The sequence below is a fragment of the Cuculus canorus genome, chromosome 1 (genome assembly GCF_017976375.1).
Source record: "Cuculus canorus isolate bCucCan1 chromosome 1, bCucCan1.pri, whole genome shotgun sequence".
Taxonomy (NCBI): domain Eukaryota; kingdom Metazoa; phylum Chordata; class Aves; order Cuculiformes; family Cuculidae; genus Cuculus; species Cuculus canorus.
In genome coordinates, this window is record NC_071401.1 from 26,042,661 (window position 1) to 26,062,904 (window position 20,244).

A 20,244-nucleotide genomic window follows, 5' to 3' on the forward strand; every position below is an offset into this window, starting at 1 on the left:
GTGGGGAGGGACACATGCCACTAAATCAGGCTGCCCAAGGCCCCATCCAGCCTGGCCTTGAACACTTCCAGGGCTGGGGCAGCCACGACTCTCCGGGACAGCCTGTGCCACTGCCTCACCACTCTCATAGTGAAGAAATTTCTCCTTATGTCTAGTCTAAATCTGCCTCTCTCCAGTTTATACCCATTGCCCCTAGTCCTATGATTACAAGCATTTGTAAACAGTCCTTCCTCAGCTTTCTTGTAGCCCTTTCAGGTACTGGAAGGTCGCTATAGGAACCACTTCCCTCGACCTGCCGCCGTGCTTCTTTTGATGTAGCCCAGGATACAATTGGTCTTCTGGGCTGCGAGTGCACACTGCCGGCTCACGTTGAGCTTCTTATCAACCAGCACCCCCAAGTTCTTCTCTGCAGGGCAGCTCTCAATCACATCATCCCCCTTCGTGTGTTGAAATTGGGGATTGCCCCGACTCAGGTGTAGGACCTTGCACTTGGCCTTGTTGAACCTCATGGGGTTCTCACAGACCCACTTCTCCAGCCTGGCCAGGTCCCTCTGGGTGGCATCACATCCTTCTGGTGTGGCAACTGCACCACTCAGCTTGGTATCATCTGCAAACTTGCTAAGGGTGTGCTCGATCCCACTGTCTATATCATTGATGAAGATATTAAACAGCACTGGTGCCAGTAATCAGGGTTCTGAGTAGATATAGGATGAGAGAGGTTGTGATGAAGGATGGTCAGGCAAGGAGGCCGTGGTATCTCCATCCTCAGAGCTGGTGATGTTGGACGAGGCCACGAGCGATGCATCTGCTTTAGGTGAGGGAGTTGGATCCGACGCCCTCCAGCGGCCCAGCCAGTGTGAGCTGTCCTGTGGCTTCGCTTCACGATGGGGGTGGTGTGGCTGTGGAACAGGGTGCAAAAGGAAGTTGAGGATGCCTCGTTCCTTGAAGCGTTCAGGGGCAGGTTGAATGAAGCCTTGAGCAGCCTGGTCTAGTGGAGGTGTCCCTGCCCACGGCAGGAGAGTTGTAATTAGATGATCTATAAGGTCCCTTCCAACCCAAACCATCTATGATTCTGTTCTATGAGTCTATGATGTGGAGGAGGGCAGCCTGCTCTGTCGAAGGGAAGAGGTACGGGGAGAATGAGTTTAGCGAATCATTATATGAAGCTTAGAATAGTAGGGAACTCATGGTCCTTTTAGAATCATAGTGTGGTTTGAATTGGAAAGGGCCTTCAAAGATCTTCTAGTCCAACCCCCTGTCAAGAGCAGGGACATCTTTTGCTCTGTCAGGTTGTTCAAAGCCCCATCCAGCCTAACCATGAACACTTCCAATGATGGGGCATCCACAAGTTCTCTGGGAAATCTGTTCTTGTGTCCTTCCTTCTTGCCGCTTAAATGTGTGAAACAGGGTCTGACGATTTCTCTTACATGAATAAGAAGAGAATAGGCCGAGTCTTTGGGTTAAAAAATAGTAGTACAGGACCAATGGGGAACCAGCAGAGGTTAATTCATGCTTGCCATCATGAGTTGTGGATACCTCTATATGTTAGTTTGCATTGGGAAACTTGCCTTTTCCAGGTATCTTTTTTTCCCCAGAAGTGCTTGTTTTAACAAAACTGAGAATTCTTTGTTCAGATATTAGCAACTCTTTAATGAATATTTCTTACTTTAATGTCCTTTGCTTAAAATACTAATAAACAAATGCTGTTAGTAGTATATAATTAATAATAAGCATTAATTATTTCTCAGGAGAAATGCTGCACCAAGCATATTTCTTAGTTTTATATTTTCTTAAAGACTTTAAGAGAAGCTAATATTTCAAGGCTATAAAATTGTTTTAAAGAGTTTTGTACATCTGAATGCAGCCCTAGAACTAGCAAATACTTCAGACACTGTGATAAAAGTATCCTTTTTGCATTTCTTCGGAAACATTCTACAGCCTTGTCTTAATTAACATGCCTTTTGAGTTCAAACTAATTGTCAGGATCATTGAGGTGATAGCTAGTATGTTTTGTTATGTTTATCACACAGAATCACAAAGTGCCAGGTTGGGAGAGACCTCAAGGATCATCTGGTCCAATGTTTTTAGGTGATATATAGTTTAAATGAGATAGCTCAGCACCTTGTCAAGCTGAGCCTTAAAAGTGTCCTGTGTAGAGGAATCTTCCACTTCCCTGGGGAGATTATTCCGATGTTTAACTACTCTCATGATGAAAAGTTTTCTTGTGGAATCCAAGTGGAATCTTCCCCAGGAGCAACTTATAGACATTATAATTTGTCTTTTCTGTGTGTCTCCTTGTAAAAAGGGAATCTCCATCCTCCTCGTAGATATCCTTTATGTACTGGTGCATGGTAATAAGGTCTGCCCTAAGCCTTCTCTTTTCAATGCTGAACAAACCACGTTCTCTCAGCTTTACTTCGTGTGGAAGGTTTCCCAGTCCTTTGGTCATCTTAGTATACGTGCTGGCAGGTTCCTTGTTAGGGAGGAGAATCTTGTAAGTGAATGTAGGAAGATGTCGTATTCTTAGATAAGTTTAGAGTTTTCTCAACTTTCTGGAACCATATTGTTAAGCAGCTTTGATGGTGATCTTGATTCTCAAATTATTTGTTGTTGTGCGTTTGTGCTTGCTTATCTTTTTACCCTCACATATCTACTTGGGAGCTTGCATGTGAACTTCTCTTTCTGTTTGTTTTAGGATGGTGGAACCACTGGAATACTACAGAAGATTTTTGGTGAGTAAAACGTAATATGTGTGTGTAAATTGCTTGCAATCAATTTTTTTCTTGCTTGATTCTGCTTTTCCAATTGTCTGTATGGAAATCTTAAACTGTAAGGGTAAACCAAAAAACTCAGGGAGCAAGGGAAAAATAGTCATACTCTTCTGATCGTGTTTTTGCATCTGTATGTGCAATTGGTGCTGTGGCAGGTTGTGTCCCTGTTCAGCTTGATGGATATATGCTTCTGTTGGCCTGGAGAGGAATGCAAGTTAAATGTGATCAGGATGGTGGTGCAGGTTTGTGTCTGGTACAGTTATGTCAGGCCAGTCTTTTAGATGCTACTAAAAATAAGTAATAGAGAACATTGCTGCTAACCATGCTTGGTGTATTAAATTAGCCTGTCCCTTATTAAGGTAGAAATGGGTCCAGTATCATTGCAGTCGGTTTTGGTTCTTATAATGGAACCAAAAATCTTTGCTTTTGAGAAGCTTGAAATAAATGGTGATGAATAATAATTTGGATCTAACATGATTGTGAATTGATGATATTTCTGACTTAAGGTTCAGGTATTGTACAGCATCTGACTGACAGCATTTGAACATTGGGTTTTTTTGGGGAGGATTTTTTTTTTCCTTTAGATCACTCTAGCATTAATTTCTTGGTGGGGGGTGAGGAATTACCTACAAAATCTAAACAATGGAGACTGATAGAAACTCTAGTTTTAAGGGATCATTGAGCATTCATTCTTGGATGGTATTCTGAATCTAGCCTGTAGCACTTAAGACTGAGACAATCAATCTGTTGTTGAATGTATTTTCTAAATAAATTGTAATAAACTAAGAACAATTTTTTTTTTTATTCTTATATCTTATCTATGTATCAGGTGATGAAAAAGTGGCTGGAACGTGATTTTGTAACTGTGTATTTCTGCTAAAAAGTTTTATATGAACTTGTATAGCATAAATATTGGTGTGTTATTTCATAAAGTATGTTTTCTAATTTGAACTTTGTGATTTTTATATAGAAAGAGAACTGTCGACCGGATGGAAGGGAGTTAGGTGAATTCCGGGCAACTACTGTCAACATAGGCAAGTGCTTATTTGAAATCTTAATAATGAAGGAGCTTAGATTATAATAGTGACCTTAATGACTTGCTAGTCAGTTATCTGGGTGCTTGTGTTTTGAAACAAGAAAGAGGAAAGATTTTTATGCATAGTTTCAACAAGCATTAAAGAGAATGCATGGTACAGTAGTATATTTGAGCTTTCTTACTCAGTCCTGTTCCTGGGCTGGTGTGCACAGCACAATTTAGGTGCTTGTGGAAACTCGTCTCTTTCTAAGATCAACAGCATATGTTATAGATACTGAAGATAGTGTGTATGCATATGCTGACCAGTGCAAAATTGATGCCTTAGTGTTTTGAAAGAGGCAGTGACTCCTGGTTTTTGCTTTGTTCTAAGTTTGAGCAACTGTCTCAAACAGGAGCAAGGTATGTCTTATGCGGTGAGCAGCTGCACCTTACTGGCCTTTCTCACACCTTGCAATTTCTACAAGTAAAGTACAGGTTTGTGTACCAGCATGGAATAGTTGCTGATTGTTGCTCAGACTTGACACTGCACATCTCTTCCATTGTACAGTGCTGCCTTCCATTAGGTCTCGCCGTAAGTCAGCCGAAAGGTGGACTTACAGGTAATCAGCTATGATTTCTGGTGTAATAAAGTGCACCAGAGATCAATACTGGCTTCAGTCCTGTTCAACATCTTCATTAATGATCTGGATGATGATGCAAAGTGTACCCTCAGCAAGGTTGCAGATGACACCAAACTAGGAGGAGTGGCTTATAGGCCAGAAGGTCATGCTGCCATCTGGAGGGACCTCGACAGGCTAGAGGATTGGGCTGACATCAAGTTCAACAAAGAAAAGCACGAAGTCCTCTGTCTAGGGAGGAAGAACCCCAGGCACAAATATATGCTGTGAGCCACTCAGCTAGAAAGGAGCTTGGCAGGAAAGGACAAGACAGTCCCAGTGGATACAAGGCTAAATGTAAGCCAGCAATGTGCCCTTGCTACAAATAAGGTCCATGTTATCCTGGGCTGCATTAGACAAAGTATTGCCAGCAGGTGGAGGGAGGTGATGTTTCTATTTTATTTAGCACTGGTGAGGCCACACCTGGAGTGCTGTGTCCAGTGTTGAGCTCCCTGATACAAGAGAGATACTTGGACATACTGAAGAGAGTCCCAACAAAAGGCCATGAAGACAATGAAGGGACTAGAGCATCTCTTCCATGAGGAAAGACTCAGAGGGGTGGGACTGTTCAGCCTGGAGAAGAGAAGGCTGAGAGGGGTTGTTACCAATGCGTGTAAATACCTCAAGGCAGAGTGTAAAGAAGACAGAGCCAGGCTGTGTTTGGTGGTGCTCAGTGACAGGACATGAGGCAATGGGCACAAACTGAAGCACAGGAAGTTCCCTCTGAACATGAGGGAACAATTTTTTACTATGAGGGTGGCCAAGCTCTTGCACAGATTGCCCAAAGAAGTTTTGGAGTCTCCATCCATAGTGATATTAAAAAGCTGTCTGGACATGGTCTTGGGCATCCAGCTCTAGGTGGCCCTGCGTGAGCAAGGTGGTTGTGCCAGTTGGCGACCAGATATCCCTTCCAGCCTCAACCATCCTATGTGATAGTGTGTGATTGACTGTTTAATGCAGAGATTCTGTTCCCACCCTGGGCTTATTGAGACTTTGCTTAGCCTGTGTTCAGTATAAAACAATGGAAAGCAAACAGTTGGGGAAGGTGGTTATTAAGGCCCTTAGAATGGAAAAACAGGTTATGTTGAACAGCACTTTCTCTTTTCAGGTTCAATTACAACGGCTGATGGGTCTGCCCTGGTGAAGTTTGGAAATACTACAGTGATTTGTGGAGTTAAAGCGGTATGGTTGGTTTTTATTTTAATCTAGTTGTTAGCTGAACTTGTGCATTTGTGTTTAGAATGAATTTCTTGCAGAGTTACAATAATATGCCAGTCAGACACAATAACGTTCTTTTACCTGAATTACTTTCAGGTAAGGAAATTAGTATATAATTTAATTATCTAACTATATAGTCCTGCCTGTATAATCTGAGAACATGTATTTTTGTGGTGGGTTATTGTGTATGGGGAAAGATATATATATATATATATATAAAAAGTCTTCATTATTTCTAGATAAAAGCTATATAATCGGAGAGTTACTGAGTATTGATCAATAAGTGCATTGGTAATTAGCTGTATGGGCTGTTAAGTGCCTTGTAACCTCAACTTCACTGCCGGCCTGCCATGAGCTATGAGACATACGACTGCACATCCCTATATGGAGATTTCCCACAGGACAAATACAGACAGAGACCGATTAAAAATAGCTTTTGTAAATCTCACTGTAATGATAACTGGCAAGAAAATGACCGTTTCTATATAGAATAGCTGGAAAAATATTTTTGTACAATATTCAGTTCTAAATTTTTGTCTTTGTTTTTTCTCCAGGAACTTGCTGCACCCACGATAGATTCTGCTAATAAGGGATATATTGGTAAGCTTTTCAGTATGGATCTTAGGCAGATCTGTATTGCTAACAGACTGTAATGAAGGGAACGGTTGAATGAATTTGGGTAAAATCATGCTGCTTTCCTTAAAATCAGTTTCCAAATTGACATAGAGGAAGTGATAGTTCAGAAATTTCACTGTTCCCCCTTTTTTGCATGTGAGCTTTCCATGTAAAGCTACCTTCATTATTGCTGATTTCAGTTCAGGCTGAAAACGAACTTGCAGCAGGAGGAAGCAAGTTATGTTAAGAGGCAGAAGGCAGTTCATCTAGAAAAGACTGTGGAATGCAGTGTTGTGCAAAGGCATGTTAACTTTTGTCTTGGAAGTCCCAGCAGGCAAAACAAACTCTTAAAACCAGTGAAATAAACCCTGTTTATTTCTCAAAGAACTGCAGAAGTCCAAAGGGTACATCCTCACTCCTGTTTGGAGTTTTTGCTGAAGTAAAATAATTCCATGGAACTAGGAACTTAGACTAAAGCCGTTTTTTACAAGGCATCTCCAGAGTACGTTGTTGTCAGTGAACTTGATTATGCTCAGGTTTTTGTCACGAATGTTTATTCATGTTTTTGCTTCAAGTCTAAAGCATCAGGTTTTAATGGCTGATGAAAAGCAGATGGCATACCAGTAAAGTCAGGCAGTGGGATAGAAATGCTACTGTTTCTTGATCTACTTAAGAATGCTTAACACTTAAGAGTTTGTGTGGGGTCATGATGTTTATAGCAGGATTACAAACAGAAAATGGTAGTGAGAAGGATATGCTTCTCCATGGAATAGTTTCTGAGTACAGAATACTTCACGTTCTTTAATACAAACTCACGCATAACTTTATTTTTGAGGGGAGAAGTAGGAAGTCTTGATAGAAAAATTCTTGGTCTCGCCTTTCTTTTGAAGTACATAAAATGCTATTAAGAGTGGTTTTTGTCTTATTTCTATTTTTGATATCCCATTGCCTACCTTCTTTAGTTTATGACTAATGATTCTTTCTACCTAGTTCCAAATGTAGATCTGCCGTCCCTCTGTTCTACGAGGTTTCGCTCTGGTCCACCTGGTGAAGAGGCTCAAGCAGCAAGCCAGTTCATTGCAGATGTGATTGAAAAGTAAGTCATCTTAATGCCTTTAATACACAAACAACTCTGCGAGACAATTTTCTGTTTCCTAGTTTACCCTCTCATTTTATTTTAGTTCACAGATAATAGCGAAAGAAGATCTATGTATTGCAGACGGCAAGGTAAGTGTGCCTCAAAATGAAGAGGGACAGACTGAAAAGATCACAGTATTGAGACATTAAAGAAGATATTTGTGATTATAGGTTGTTTCTGCTTCTTTGACTTCATAGCTTGTTTTACAACTGAAGTGTTAAAATTGTATATTAGAAATAAGCATCTTGTTGATATGTCCAGCATTTTTTTAGATACTCTGCGGCTTACTTAGCTTCTCTAATATCTCACGTGTGCAAACCTTTTTTCGATAGCTTGCTTGGGTGTTATACTGTGACATCATATGTCTGGACTATGATGGAAACATTTTGGATGCCAGTGCCTTTGCTTTGCTAGCAGCATTAAAAAATGGTAAGTTTTTGCTAGAGCAAGAGACACACTCAGATTAGCATTACTTGGAGAAATATGTAGTTTTTAATCAAGATGAATGGGTAACTGGTTCACTATTCCTTAAGACTGCTTTTTTCCCTTGTCATTTAAATGCTAAATTACTAAGTAAACACAAATACAAAGTGGAAATGAGGTATGGATGCCATAGATGTGTAACACCTGGGGAGCAGGATCTTTTTGTATATATTATTACTCTTTTATAACACTGATAGCTCTTCTGCCACGTGTTCTTCAGTGTCAGAGATCTGAATCTTTCAGCGAACAACTTTAACATCTAGATCACGGTCTTACCTTCGTAATAATGTCTTGTGTGTAAGCAGAATACATTTTGGGGTCTTTGCTTACTTGTGACAACAGGATATTCCTACCTTAATGCATACAATGTATGGATAATTATTCACAGGTCTGTGGGTTATAAATGTATGTAGGAGGCAGCATACAGGGAAGCTTGGAGCAAGTCCTTTTTTAACCATGGCTTGCTTACCTTTGAATTCCTATAGCTACTTTACTCTTGATTTTCTTACCTCCAACGCTGTGTAGGTAGTCAGAGCAAGAGTAATCTGAAGATTAGATTACACTGATTCTGCAGATATATAAAATCCATTAGATGAGGCTATATTCCTGTTTTTTATATGTCTGATAGGGTTTTTGGCAAAAAATACTTCTGGTTAAATATGACCGTAAAGTATTTTAATTATATGGCATTTTGGAAGCAGAAAATGCTTCTGTGTAAGGAAGAATGTTACCTTGAGGAGGAAAATTAAATAATTCCTCGAACAGGTAGTTCTAAGCTAAATACTTTCTTTGAATTCAAGGGTTTGTTTTTTTTTTTTTTTGTACGGAACACCAGTAGTGTAGCCAAACCTCTATTCTCAGTGGTTTAAAAGAACAGCTGAAATATTTCAATAGTCTTGCACATCTCTAGGCCTACTAAAACCAGCAATGTTTAATATTATACCATTGTCATTTTTTATTTCTTCAGTACAGTTGCCATCAGTTACTATAAATGAAGAAACTGGTTTACCGGAAGTTAATTTAAAACAGAAGAATCCTTTGATTATCAGAAAGCATCCGGTTGCCACTTCCTTTGCTATATTTGATGAGTAAGTTTGTAACTGTTTTGCACTTCTGAAAACAACTATGTATGTCAAAAGAAGTCAAAAGACAGAGGCTGCTACTAATGATGTTTCTGCACTTCTTATGCTCTTGTGCTGGTGAGGAATGCACACTCGGGCTGTTGGTCTTCAACCCACGGCTTCTGTTGTTGAACTTATCTGTAGTGCTGCGATATGAATGAGTATGCAGAACAAAATGAAGTCTGTCCTATTTCTCCCTGTGATTTGAAGCAGAACTGGTTCTCAGTCTAAAAAATACGGTTAGAAGTACAGGAATAGGTATTGTTTTTTGTACTATCTTTAAGATGAAATAATGTTACCAATTCAATTAATGTTTTAGAAGTATGTAAATACCTGATATAAAATAGAGTAGTTTTCAAAAAGCTTATACCAAGTATTTAGTCAACAAGACAAGAGGAAGTAAGAAGTAATGGTCCAGTTAGAACAACAGAACCTCTGGATATGGAAAACAGTTACCCAAGATGAAGTATGACCATCCCTCTTAAGTCATTGTTCATGTAGGTAAAGAATCTGGGAGTTCAAAATAATTGCATTTGATTTTACTCTTTGCCTGACAGTTTACTGGCTCTTCATTAGTCCATGCATGTTAAGTTTGCGTTCTGCTGCTGTTGATAAGAAATGCAGTCATTTATCCATTTGAGAAGTAGAAAATGACAAATCAGATGATGCTCGCTGTACTGTGAAACTGATGTAAGATATAGGCATATTTAGAGACATCAGGGGCCCTTTCATTCAAATAGGAGATGGGGTGGGGAAAACATGAAATATTGACCAAGTCATTACCAAAATGAATCAAAGCAGAAAGTTATCAGTACTTCAGAATGCTCCTGTTGATTGCTTTAATTCTTGTGGGTATGAAGCTTTGATGTAGACTGAAAGCGTGAGAGTTTGGATAGCAGTAGAGGCAGACAGTAGAGCATTATTTGCACATACATCACAAATACTTACCAAGACACTAAAAAGTTGCCATTGGAAGAAAGTGACTGTTGGGCTTTGTTCTCTTTGCTGAAACTTGTTTGTTGCACCAAACAAGTCAGTCTCCCTTTAACTCCTAAAACTAAATAATGAGGGGGTGTGGGCCTGTGTTTTGTTGTTTGGGTTTGTTCTTTTTAAAATCTGGTTAATTAGTTTTTCCTACAGCTGTTGGCACAGCCCTCTAAATAATACACTTTACATACTCCAGCTTCCAGAGGCATTTTTCTTCTATGTCAAAGCCATGCTTGAATAAATAAAACTTCTGGGTTGCTGGGTAGTGTGGCTGTGGGCGAGGAACGCTGGTGCAGAGCATAGTGCAGCTCCACTGCTGGCTCCTGTGGAGTCAACCTGCACATAAAAAACAACTCTGTTCCATCAGAGTCTCCGTGTGTGCCAGGTCCCTCAGTCAGGCAAAGGGCTGATGTTGCACAGTGTGTGTGGGTAGAATTAATAAGGCAGTATTTTTGGGTAGCGTAGCTAAGGACTTGTTTTCATTACACTCTTGCTATTAGATGGCAATCTGAAACTATTGGTGGATGTTTTAAATTACTCAGAAAACCTTTAATTATGCATTGCATGTGAGTTAAAACAGAAAAATTCCATTACCCGTTTTGTATAATTGGTTCCTAAAGCCTTTCTACTGACATACACCCCCACGCAAACGCATTAGACATCACTTAGAATGAGTGCGCTTCAGCTGCTGAACTGTGTTTGATTACATCAATACTACATGTTCGTTTAATGGTGCAGACTGAGGCTTCACGAAGGCTTCAGTGAAAGTCGCTCCTGTCACTATACCTGTACTTCAGCCAATGGGTTTTTTTAATTATTTTTGTAAAGAAACTAATGCTGAATGGTAGTCGTTTGGCTTTTTGTTACTTCAGGTTTTTCTTTTTGTACTAAGTTGGCTTATAGTTTAGATATTTTTTCTTTTTTTTCCATTAGCTTGCTCTGTTTTTATTAAATGGTCAAAATTAACAATATTTAATATCTTCTAATGATCTGCATCATGTGGTATATGACAGCTTATTTTGGCTGCTTTAAGGAACCCAGAAAATCCATTTTTGAACTCTTCCCTGTCTCAATGTTAGGGTTTTCTGACAAGACACTGAGAACTACTTCGGTGAATTTACCACTGAAAATGAGTTTTGCCTTAAAGTCTGGGAGAGATTAGTGCAACCCACACCGTAAAACCAATGCCATTTTCTTTGCATAACCCTGAAATAAGTGACTGCATATTGCAAACAGCAGTTTAATGGCATTTTCTTGCAATACACGGGTGTCACAAATTGATGAAACTTGGGCATAAAGGTCTATTTCCAACAGCCAGTCTTTTAATAGACACGTGCACTTGAATACACCGAATCTCCTACTTAATTTTTTCTTTTTAAATTGGTGCATTTTGGTAAAACAGATAACCCTCAGCATCAAGTCCACCTGCAAGTGTTTTGTAAAACAGAAAAAATGAATAGTTACGGGTACTTTGCAGTAATATTAATGGAGGAGCATGTATTAACGTGTTTGCATATTTTTCTTTCACAAGCACATTACTCATTGTTGATCCAACTGCTGAGGAAGAAGACTTGGCAACCGGAACGGTAACTGTTGTAACTGATGATGAAGACAGACTATGTTCTGTCCATAAACCAGGTATTTCCAAGTTTATTACACAGGAACCTTTGGAGATGATAATCTTTTCTTGACCTAGATGTTCTGTACCTGCTTTGCTTTGTAAAATGTGGGTGCTTTATGATACCAGGCTGTCTGCTTGAGGACTTATTAAGTGATTTGCTCTTGAAATTAATTTTGAAAGAGGTGGCATAACTGAAGTTGTAGGTCCCCATGACCATTGCAGGTCCCATCCAGCTGAAATAATAGTCTGTCCTATCCTATGCTCAAAAAGAAGTCACAGCTTGACCTACATACAGCAAAGGACAAATTTTGAGCATGTCTCCTGTTACAACTCTAGTTTGTTTCCGTTTTCTTTGCCCGAGGCCAGAGTTGGGGAAGCTGTATGCTCCCCAGGTGAATGATGTTGATCACAAGAATTACTGTTATTCCTTAATATTCTCATTTGGAAAACACATTTAGAGATACATAGAAAATGAAATTGTTCCCTTTAATTTTTAGGGGGAAGTCCTCTTACAGGAGCCAAGCTTCAGGACTGTATCACCAGAGCGATTACAAGGCACAAAGAAGTAAAGAAGCTGATAGACAAAGTCATAAAAAGTATAAATTCCAAGTGAACAAAAGGAGGAGATCTTTTCGAAAATGGATTTGTAAAAATTGTATTTGTTATAGTGTTCACAAACCTTTTATACTAAATAAACAAATACCAATACTACATTTACAAAGATCATTTTTTTCTAAAATGTTTTTCACCCTTATACTATGTACAATGCTGCCGAGTGGTAAAAAATACAAGATAAAAGGTTCTATTAAAAAAACTAAATGACTTAAGGAAACCAGGACTTAGCCCCTTCCTAGTTGAAATATCTTAAATTCTGTAAGGTTGGTTTCCAGAAACAGTTCATTTATTTCAGTGTAGAGTCAAAAATTCATTTTCTCACCTGTAATGTAAAACATCCACTTGTTTTTAAGCTTTCTCCTTTTTAATCGGAAAAATAAATTCCCTCTGAATAATTTTTTATTTAGCGAGGGGGGGGAGCAAGTCTCAGGGTTTTGGAGGGGTCGATGTGCCTCTTTTCCTTTTACTTTTTGAGTGACTGCCTGAACGCTGTTGATGATGCAGATGAGCTGCTTGTGCTGCTGCTGCTACCATAGCCATTTGATGCTGCAAGAATTGCAACTGCTGCCGTGAATGAAAAGGGGGAGAAAAAGCTGGTTAGTATTCACTATAAAGTTGTTTCCCATCAGGAAAAATGAAGGGGGAGGTGGAGGGAGGGAGATGAATGAAAAAATAAAAATGAGGAAGGACCAGGTTGACAAAAGAAACAGCCCCAGTACCAGGGCAATGAGTACAGTCAAGCAGCACCAGTGGCACAGAAGCCTGCTGAGGGCAAATCTAACATCAACATTTTACATTGTATGTGGACAGCTTTGGTTTTTTGCCTTTTCTCTCCATTGCAGGAACTGCAGTAACTCAGCAACTTCAGTGAATGTTGGGGTTTCACAGCACATTTTTAACATTCCTTTTCAGTGTATACACTGCATTTTCTGTTTGTATCACAAAAAGGAGACTGTGCTAAAAAATATGGAAATACTTTCATAAAGCACGTGAGTGACAGAATGCTGTAGGAATGCTTTGCCAGAGCTGTTGCCTCTATGCACTGACTGTATCAGTGCTACATTTGAAGTTACAGGTGCTTACATTCATACCGTTTTTGAAATCTACTGGCACCTGGCAGAGCTTATTTAGATAACGTGCCACACGCACTCCTTGAATGTTAGCAAACCAGGAAGGTGGATGGTTTAAATGGATTAAAATAAATTCAGTGCTCCAAGCTGAGAGAACGACAGATTTCAAATCTCTCATGACACAGTTTCCTTAAGTTAATGATTTTTTTTCCCTTTGCGAGACCATGAAGACATTCAATTGGAGAAAAAAAAGTCAAAGGGGTAAATTTTTGCTTTTGGAGCTGAGAATTTTATTTTAAATTTTTTCTTTTTTTTTTTTTTTTTTTTTTGTCTTGCTTTTAAACACAGAGTGAAGTTGCTGGATTACTTGTATCTGTTGCTGCTGCTGCTGCAAGGCTTGTTCTTGCAGTTGTAAGGCAGAAGAGAGCTGGAGTTTCTGCTGAGGAAGGCTTTGCCCAGGTCTGTTCATGGCAGAGCCAAGCTGAGACAACACTAAGAGAGGAGAAGGTGAAAGCAGGCAGGTCATAGAGGTCAAGTCGAGTTTGTTAGGGTTAGGGAACAAAGAAATAGGAATAGATTGTCATAAAAAAGGGGGATCAATAGAAATAGTTTCAGAGTCAGACTGGAAGCAGTGCAGAATAAAGTATACATGATATGCATACTCCGTTAAAACACAATTAGATTATGAAGTGCTTGTGGAGACACAAAGTGGTTTCTCGTACTGGATGTTAAACACACAGTTAAAGAAGCATTCCTCAATGAAGTCTGGCATGGAAGTTCCCTGTATTTTCTTTTTGTATCAAGTGTGACTTATTTTCCTGTGATATTATCAATTTACCACACTTAGCTGCCAAACAAGGCAGAAAAGTGCATGCTTTGGAAGTCCAGTATTTCTTGTACAATTCATGTGCTTATAATAAATAGTAAATTGTTCTGAACTAATGTAAGACTTCTTCAAGACCAAACTTCATTTCAGTGTGAATTTATCAACATACACACTTAACTACAAAAGGTGGTTCAGCAAGCACATACCTGTGGCTTGAGGTTGCATAAAATTCCCTACTCCGGTCAGGTTAATTACAGCAGCTTGTTGGGCAGATAGTGCCTGATCTTGATTGGATGGACCTTGGTCAGACCCCTAACAAAAATGAAAAGCTTGATCCTTATTACCAAATTTTGGTATAAATGAGTAAGTAAATAAAGCCAGTGTGAAGGGAAACTTTTGAAGACCCATTAAAAAACATTTAATTCTACATCTTCCAGAGCGTGTGGACACAGGCTATAACATAGTTACTATGAAAGCAGAACAGATGCTGAATGCCTCAAACCAGCTCTGTTTTGGCAGACATGGTATGCTTGTTACCCAGCGGAAGTCCCCTGTTGTTGACAACTTCCCTGCAGTCAGCAGAGACTATAGTTCATGGGTGTAATGACATTTCCTGTCCTACTCCCAGCCCCAAAGTCTTCAGGTGACACCTGATACCATCCATAAGCAAAGGTCCTAATCAACCAAAATGTGGAAAGTCTAACTTACATTCACACGCTCATATTGTGCCACACACTCCTTGATTTCATAAAAAATACAAACCCTGCTTTTGAAATTTTATTTTCAGAACAGAGAAGTCCTCAATCATCACTCAACAGAATTATTGGAGTTTGATCTAGTGTTTACTGAAGTTAAAGGGCACTGAATTATGACCTTTTCTAGAACTTTCAAGTTCATTCATAAAGTGGGAAAATAAGAGATTCTATATGCGATTCAAGCAAATGATGTGGCTTATCAGTCAGAAAGAAATCAAAAAGGCTTTTGAGCTGACGCCTTTCCAGGAACTGCAATGCTTCTTCAGAATAACCATATGAAATAATGCCACTAAGAGGTAAACTGGATGAAAAGATTGCGCATTACAGACATGATCATCTCAATCACAGTGACTAAGACAGACTTACGAAAGCTGAGAACCAGCATCTGAGGGGAAAAAAAACCCAAGTATGAGATGAGAACGTATACGTTCTGTTGGCAGCACAGAAAATTCTTGGTTGTCCGGGGCTTAGTTTCTTTCCACCAAGCACTTGCATCAGAGCACTGTGAACGTACAGATTCTTGTCCTTAGTGAAAGCTACGGAATCTGGTATTCGTAATAGATCATTTTAGCTAATGACCCTAGTTTAACCCTGTGATGCTTGGTAAGAGAGAAGGTCCACAGTGCAAGTTAGACAATGCAGAGAGTTTGATTTCCTCCAGAACTTTCTGCCACAAGGACTAGGCTTACATCAGCCTTTTTGTAAAGGCCCTTAAAGTTCAATGTCTGGAAAATAAAATCCAATAGTACGGGCTTGCATAATTTTTTTTAGTAATTCAACTAGTAATTTGACATTTGGATTCTGCAAATAAATCTGAGTCTCCCATTAAACTGCCCCACATTCTAGAGCAAGGCCTGTGACACAGATTATACACCATAAAAGACATTTTATAGAGGCACCTTATTTATGAACAGTCTACAGCAGCACAACAAAAATCATTATGTCAAGCAGTATCCTGTAGAGACTATTTTGTAAATAGAAGGTTTGCATGTCTGGGAAGACGAAGAACACTAAAGCACAGCAGCTGGTTTGCCCAAATTGCTGCATTAGTCCTGGTAAAAATTTTAGGCACAGGTGGAACCAACCACTCAAAATTTGTCACTCAGAAAACACTCAGACTGGTCACTATGAAGACTTCAGGATTCTTCAGTGATTAAAGCCTTTTAACATTAACTACAGGGAACAGCAAAGTGCCTTAAGATCACAGCTTTAAAGCCAACCAATACTTTTGCTGATGTGTAGAGAACAATTCTGTTGAACTACAGCAACAAGGACCATAATCCATCTCACAGCAGTGTAAGTAAAGTTGTATTAGGTTGGTACAAAAATAATTGCTGTTTTTAATCATAAACTTTCAAACAGTATTTCTCAGCTTAGAAAAAAAATCTATTATTCTAAATGAAAAACATTATAATCTATGTGTTTTGCTGACAACTCTATTTATTCTGGTAGCACAGAATTCTGGAGTCTCTGAACTGATGAATCTTCAGGGGTGTTTTGAGCTGCCGCTTGATTGTGGAAGACCTTCTTTTGCAGGAAGTTGTTGAGGTGCTTGAAAATCTGATAACCACTGGGAAAGAGGCCTGGTGAGTAAGTTGGGTGAAGCAGACTTTTATAGTGCACTTTGTGCAACTCCTGCAGAGTCATCTGTGAAATGTGGTCAGGTGTTGTCATGGAGAGGAACTGATCCTTTTCAGTAGACCAGCGCTGGGTGCAAGCATTGCACTTCTTGGTGCATTTTGTTGATCTCTTGGCAATACTTCTCTGCTGTGATGGTTTTGCCAGGATTCAAGAAGTTGTAGTGGATGATTCTATTTGCTGACCACGAAACTGTGGCCATAACCTTCTTTTGATGCAGCTTTGATTTAGGGCAGTGTTTTGGTGCTTCACTACAGTCCAGCTGTTGGTTGTCATACAGAATCCATTTCTCATCACATGTCACAATGTGATCAAGAAATGAATTGGTGGTGTGTGAAAGAAGCACAGAGCAGACTTTGTAACCTTTTTAGTTTTCATTCAGCTCATGCAGTAGCCATTTGTTGAGCTGTTTTGATTTCCCAGTTTGGTGCACACATCAAACAACTGTTGAACGGTCAATGTTTAGTTCTTCTGCAACCGCTCAGGTTGTTTTGTGTGGGTCCACTTCAATAATGGCTCTCAAATGGTTGTCACCTATTGCAGAGTGACATTTAAGACCCTTCTCATATTAGAATGGTTTTGGGGGTTGGAAGGGACCTGAAAGATCATCTAGTTCCAACCCCCGCCATGGGCAGGGATACTTTCCACTCAATCAAGGTTGCTCAAAGCTTCATCCCACCTGGCCTTGAACACTTCTAGGGATGGGGCATCCACAACCAGTGTTGTTAAACACCTTTGTCGCAGTAGGATTGTGGACAGTAGGACTGAGGGCACAACACACACCACAATATCTTCAAGGGTCTCATTTCTGTGACAAAATTTTTGACAATGTTGTCAAGTTGTTTGTTCGTTAATTTTCCAAATGCCTGGCTGATATTGCTAGCACTTTCCACTACTTTACTTCCCCTTTTGAATGCATACAACGAAACTGCTTGAATTTCAAGCTTTAAAATGGTATAGTACATGAAATCCACTTAATAGTTTAATCCAAGTTAAGCGCTATAGTTTACAATGACAAAACCAGCAATTATTTTTGCATCAACCTAATAGTCACTCCAGTAATCCTGATTGTGCTTCTTTTCTGTTCTTTTGATGTATCTTCTAATTATGATAAACAGGACAAAACTAAACTGATTTTACTCCACTCATATAGTGGGCTGTCTCTCTTCATGCCAGAGTATGGCAATACTCAGCCAGTTGGTTTGTTACAGGTCTTCTATAAAGGATATAATCAAAGGAGTATAACCCAGCCCCGGCCATGGCAACAAAGCCACTGCAGTCTTTGCAGTTTGAGAAGGTTTAGGAAGAGGATTTTCCTCCCCCCACTTCTGCCTCAGATCTCTTGTGTAAAGGCTCATTTACTTGCGGAGATGGGGAGAATAGGTGAAACCGTTTCATCTATGCATCCCTGACTGAGGGCTGTTAGCACACACCTGTTCTCCCTGTTGCTGAAGGCTACAGGTTGTACGCTGTTGAGATTGTTGCTGTGGAGAAAACTGTGACTGCTGCTGCTGTTGTTGCTGGAGTGGGTTAAAAATATGTGAACCACCTGGAAGCTGTTGAAGATTAAGAACAAAAGGCACAATGCAATCAAACTACTGAGTTTCCCGTTGTCCTAGGATGAATGTAGCATTGGTAATGACGTACTCCTTGGATGTTTGTTTTTGTTGTTGTTTTTCCTTAAAAAAATCCTTTATAATGGATCAATTTACAATTGCTATTGTTTGTGAAAAAGCCTTACACTCAGAAAACAAAGCTGTATTAAATGATAGGAAAATACATTTTTCCACAGGAAAATAATTTTAATTATTCTAATATTTTTATTATTCTAATTAAAATAGGACTGTACAGATACTGGAAATGTAACAGCTAGTCTTCAAAAGGACTGGATATTATTTTCACTTTCAGAACACACCACTGTATTTTAATAGATGCTTCCAAATCAACAAGCTACAAGGTCTGATACAAAAAAAACACTGAAGTTAAACAGTCTTGATTCCTCTTCCCTTATTCCAGCTTTAATTGAACTGATTTCAGATTAATTATTCTTGGTTTATAGGAGGGGAAGAAGTTGCTTGAAAGGATGTACTTCAATGTGGACTCACACAAACAGAAGCATTAAATTTTATAGAAGAGCCCTGTTCTGGTATAAACTTCTTCCTGTTCCTGTCCTTTTCCATTTTTCCAGAGCGTCAGAGTACTGGGAACATGAAGTAGCAAAGCTACAGCTCATCTTTACTGGTATTAATTTTTTGAAGTATGGTGCAACATTTGTGGAACCCTGAAGCTGCACTTCTGCACCTGTAACTCACAGCTGAGTTCAAGATCCAGGAACTATATCTGCTTCCACAAACACTCCCTGTTCTGCTTTTAAATGGAGCAACTTTTGCTTATTTACAGACCTTCTAAACTTCCTATATCTTACATGAGCTTCTATTTCCATCACCAGAAGCTCTTTAAGGCTGTTACTGCACCTACCTGTGCATGTTCCACACAGCTTTTAGACCTTCTATCTGTAACCCAAGTGATTCTATTGCACTGTTTTGTACTTGTAAATAATCATAGCTACTGTGTAAAGAATGATTAGCAATAAAAGCTCAGGCAAATGCTGAAAAGAGAAGATTGTATTTTAAGATTACTCTCTTGAACTCAGACTTCAGCAGTTTTAGATTGTTACTGTGAACTAGCTGTTTTGTTGTGAGCTAAGAATATAATTTCCACCTGGTATCTTTATGGAAGTAGCTTTTTCTCTTAAGTTTTTAAATTAGCAAATAAAATTTGCAAAAAATGGTGATCAACTGGCTTTAAAGATTTGTGGGGGGCGATGCAGTAAGCAGCACTAAACAAGTCTCTCAAGAAAATTAAGAAATTATCATTAGTATTGTGTCCAAGTATATTAATTACCTGTAGAAGATTTAAGGGCCGAAGATTTGATGCATTTTTCAAACCAAAGGGGCTGCCTGTTAAAGAAAACATCTTTTTATTAGTATGAAGTCTTTAGTCAATTATATATGCATCTTGTAATTAATACATGTTTCCACTGGGATAATTTCTAAACATTTAGAAGCTGGAAAACTGGCAAGGTTAAGTTTTACACTTAATACAATGCTGCATTTTCCATAACGTCGTTGGTAAGCTCATAGTTACCCAGATTCAAAGTTAAAAGAGTGCTGATTAAACAAAAAGGGATCTGTATTGCTACTAGACACTGTACCCTGTAACCTATAACCTGTTAATCCATTTACGCAACAGTAAAATGGAGAATATAGCAGTTATTCTTCAGTGAACCTTCTTCTGGATTTAAAAAGTTCTACTGTTTGTACAGTAAATCTAGAAACGTCCAAGGCCTCAATGAAGTAACAGCCTCTCAGTCTCTCAATCTTTAACAGAAAACAATCCCGTCAAAACAACTGTCCACCCATGCAAGGGCGTCTGACAAGATGTATTTGATTTACAGAGCTTTTGGCATTATTGCACAGGGAACTCTGCTAAGTTTCACTGTAAAAAGATGTACATGTAGTAAGCTGTAAATCGGGTATATAACAGATAAAAACACTTCAATAAAACAGCAGCTGTCAAACAGAATCTCCCAGAGGTCTGCTCAGGTCACTAATCTCATGTCAGCGACAGCACAGCACATAAAAATCTGTGACATCAAACTGATAAGGTTGACAGTGCTTGAAAGACCAGAATT

General features: G+C 39.2%; 2 protein-coding genes across 12 annotated transcripts in view; one reads left to right on the top strand and one right to left on the bottom strand.

Annotated features, from left to right (window-relative positions):
* The window catches only part of EXOSC8 (exosome component 8), a 12,666-nt gene extending 384 nt beyond the window's left edge, over window positions 1-12,282 (top strand). The window contains exons 2-11 of the mRNA XM_009568694.2: window positions 2,696-2,732; window positions 3,742-3,805; window positions 5,572-5,645; window positions 6,236-6,281; window positions 7,287-7,392; window positions 7,478-7,523; window positions 7,767-7,863; window positions 8,885-9,005; window positions 11,557-11,663; window positions 12,144-12,282. Coding sequence (XP_009566989.2) covers window positions 2,696-2,732; window positions 3,742-3,805; window positions 5,572-5,645; window positions 6,236-6,281; window positions 7,287-7,392; window positions 7,478-7,523; window positions 7,767-7,863; window positions 8,885-9,005; window positions 11,557-11,663; window positions 12,144-12,259 — 814 coding nt within the window. The 3' untranslated portion in view covers window positions 12,260-12,282. The remainder of the gene's footprint in view (window positions 1-2,695; window positions 2,733-3,741; window positions 3,806-5,571; window positions 5,646-6,235; window positions 6,282-7,286; window positions 7,393-7,477; window positions 7,524-7,766; window positions 7,864-8,884; window positions 9,006-11,556; window positions 11,664-12,143) is intronic.
* A 398-nt stretch (window positions 12,283-12,680) lies between these two features.
* The window catches only part of SUPT20H (SPT20 homolog, SAGA complex component), a 33,570-nt gene continuing 26,006 nt past the window's right edge, over window positions 12,681-20,244 (bottom strand). For 8 of the 11 annotated variants that reach the window (XM_054051107.1, XM_054051130.1, XM_054051180.1 and 5 more), the window contains 4 exons: window positions 19,455-19,510; window positions 17,984-18,106; window positions 14,364-14,469; window positions 12,681-12,825 (listed from right to left, as the gene is read on the bottom strand). In XM_054051107.1, the coding sequence (XP_053907082.1) occupies window positions 12,725-12,825; window positions 14,364-14,469; window positions 17,984-18,106; window positions 19,455-19,510 (386 nt within the window). In that variant the 3' untranslated portion in view covers window positions 12,681-12,724. The remainder of the gene's footprint in view (window positions 12,826-14,363; window positions 14,470-17,983; window positions 18,107-19,454; window positions 19,511-20,244) is intronic. The other 3 variants (XM_054051152.1, XM_054051172.1, XM_054051138.1) reach the window with 1 other exon arrangement.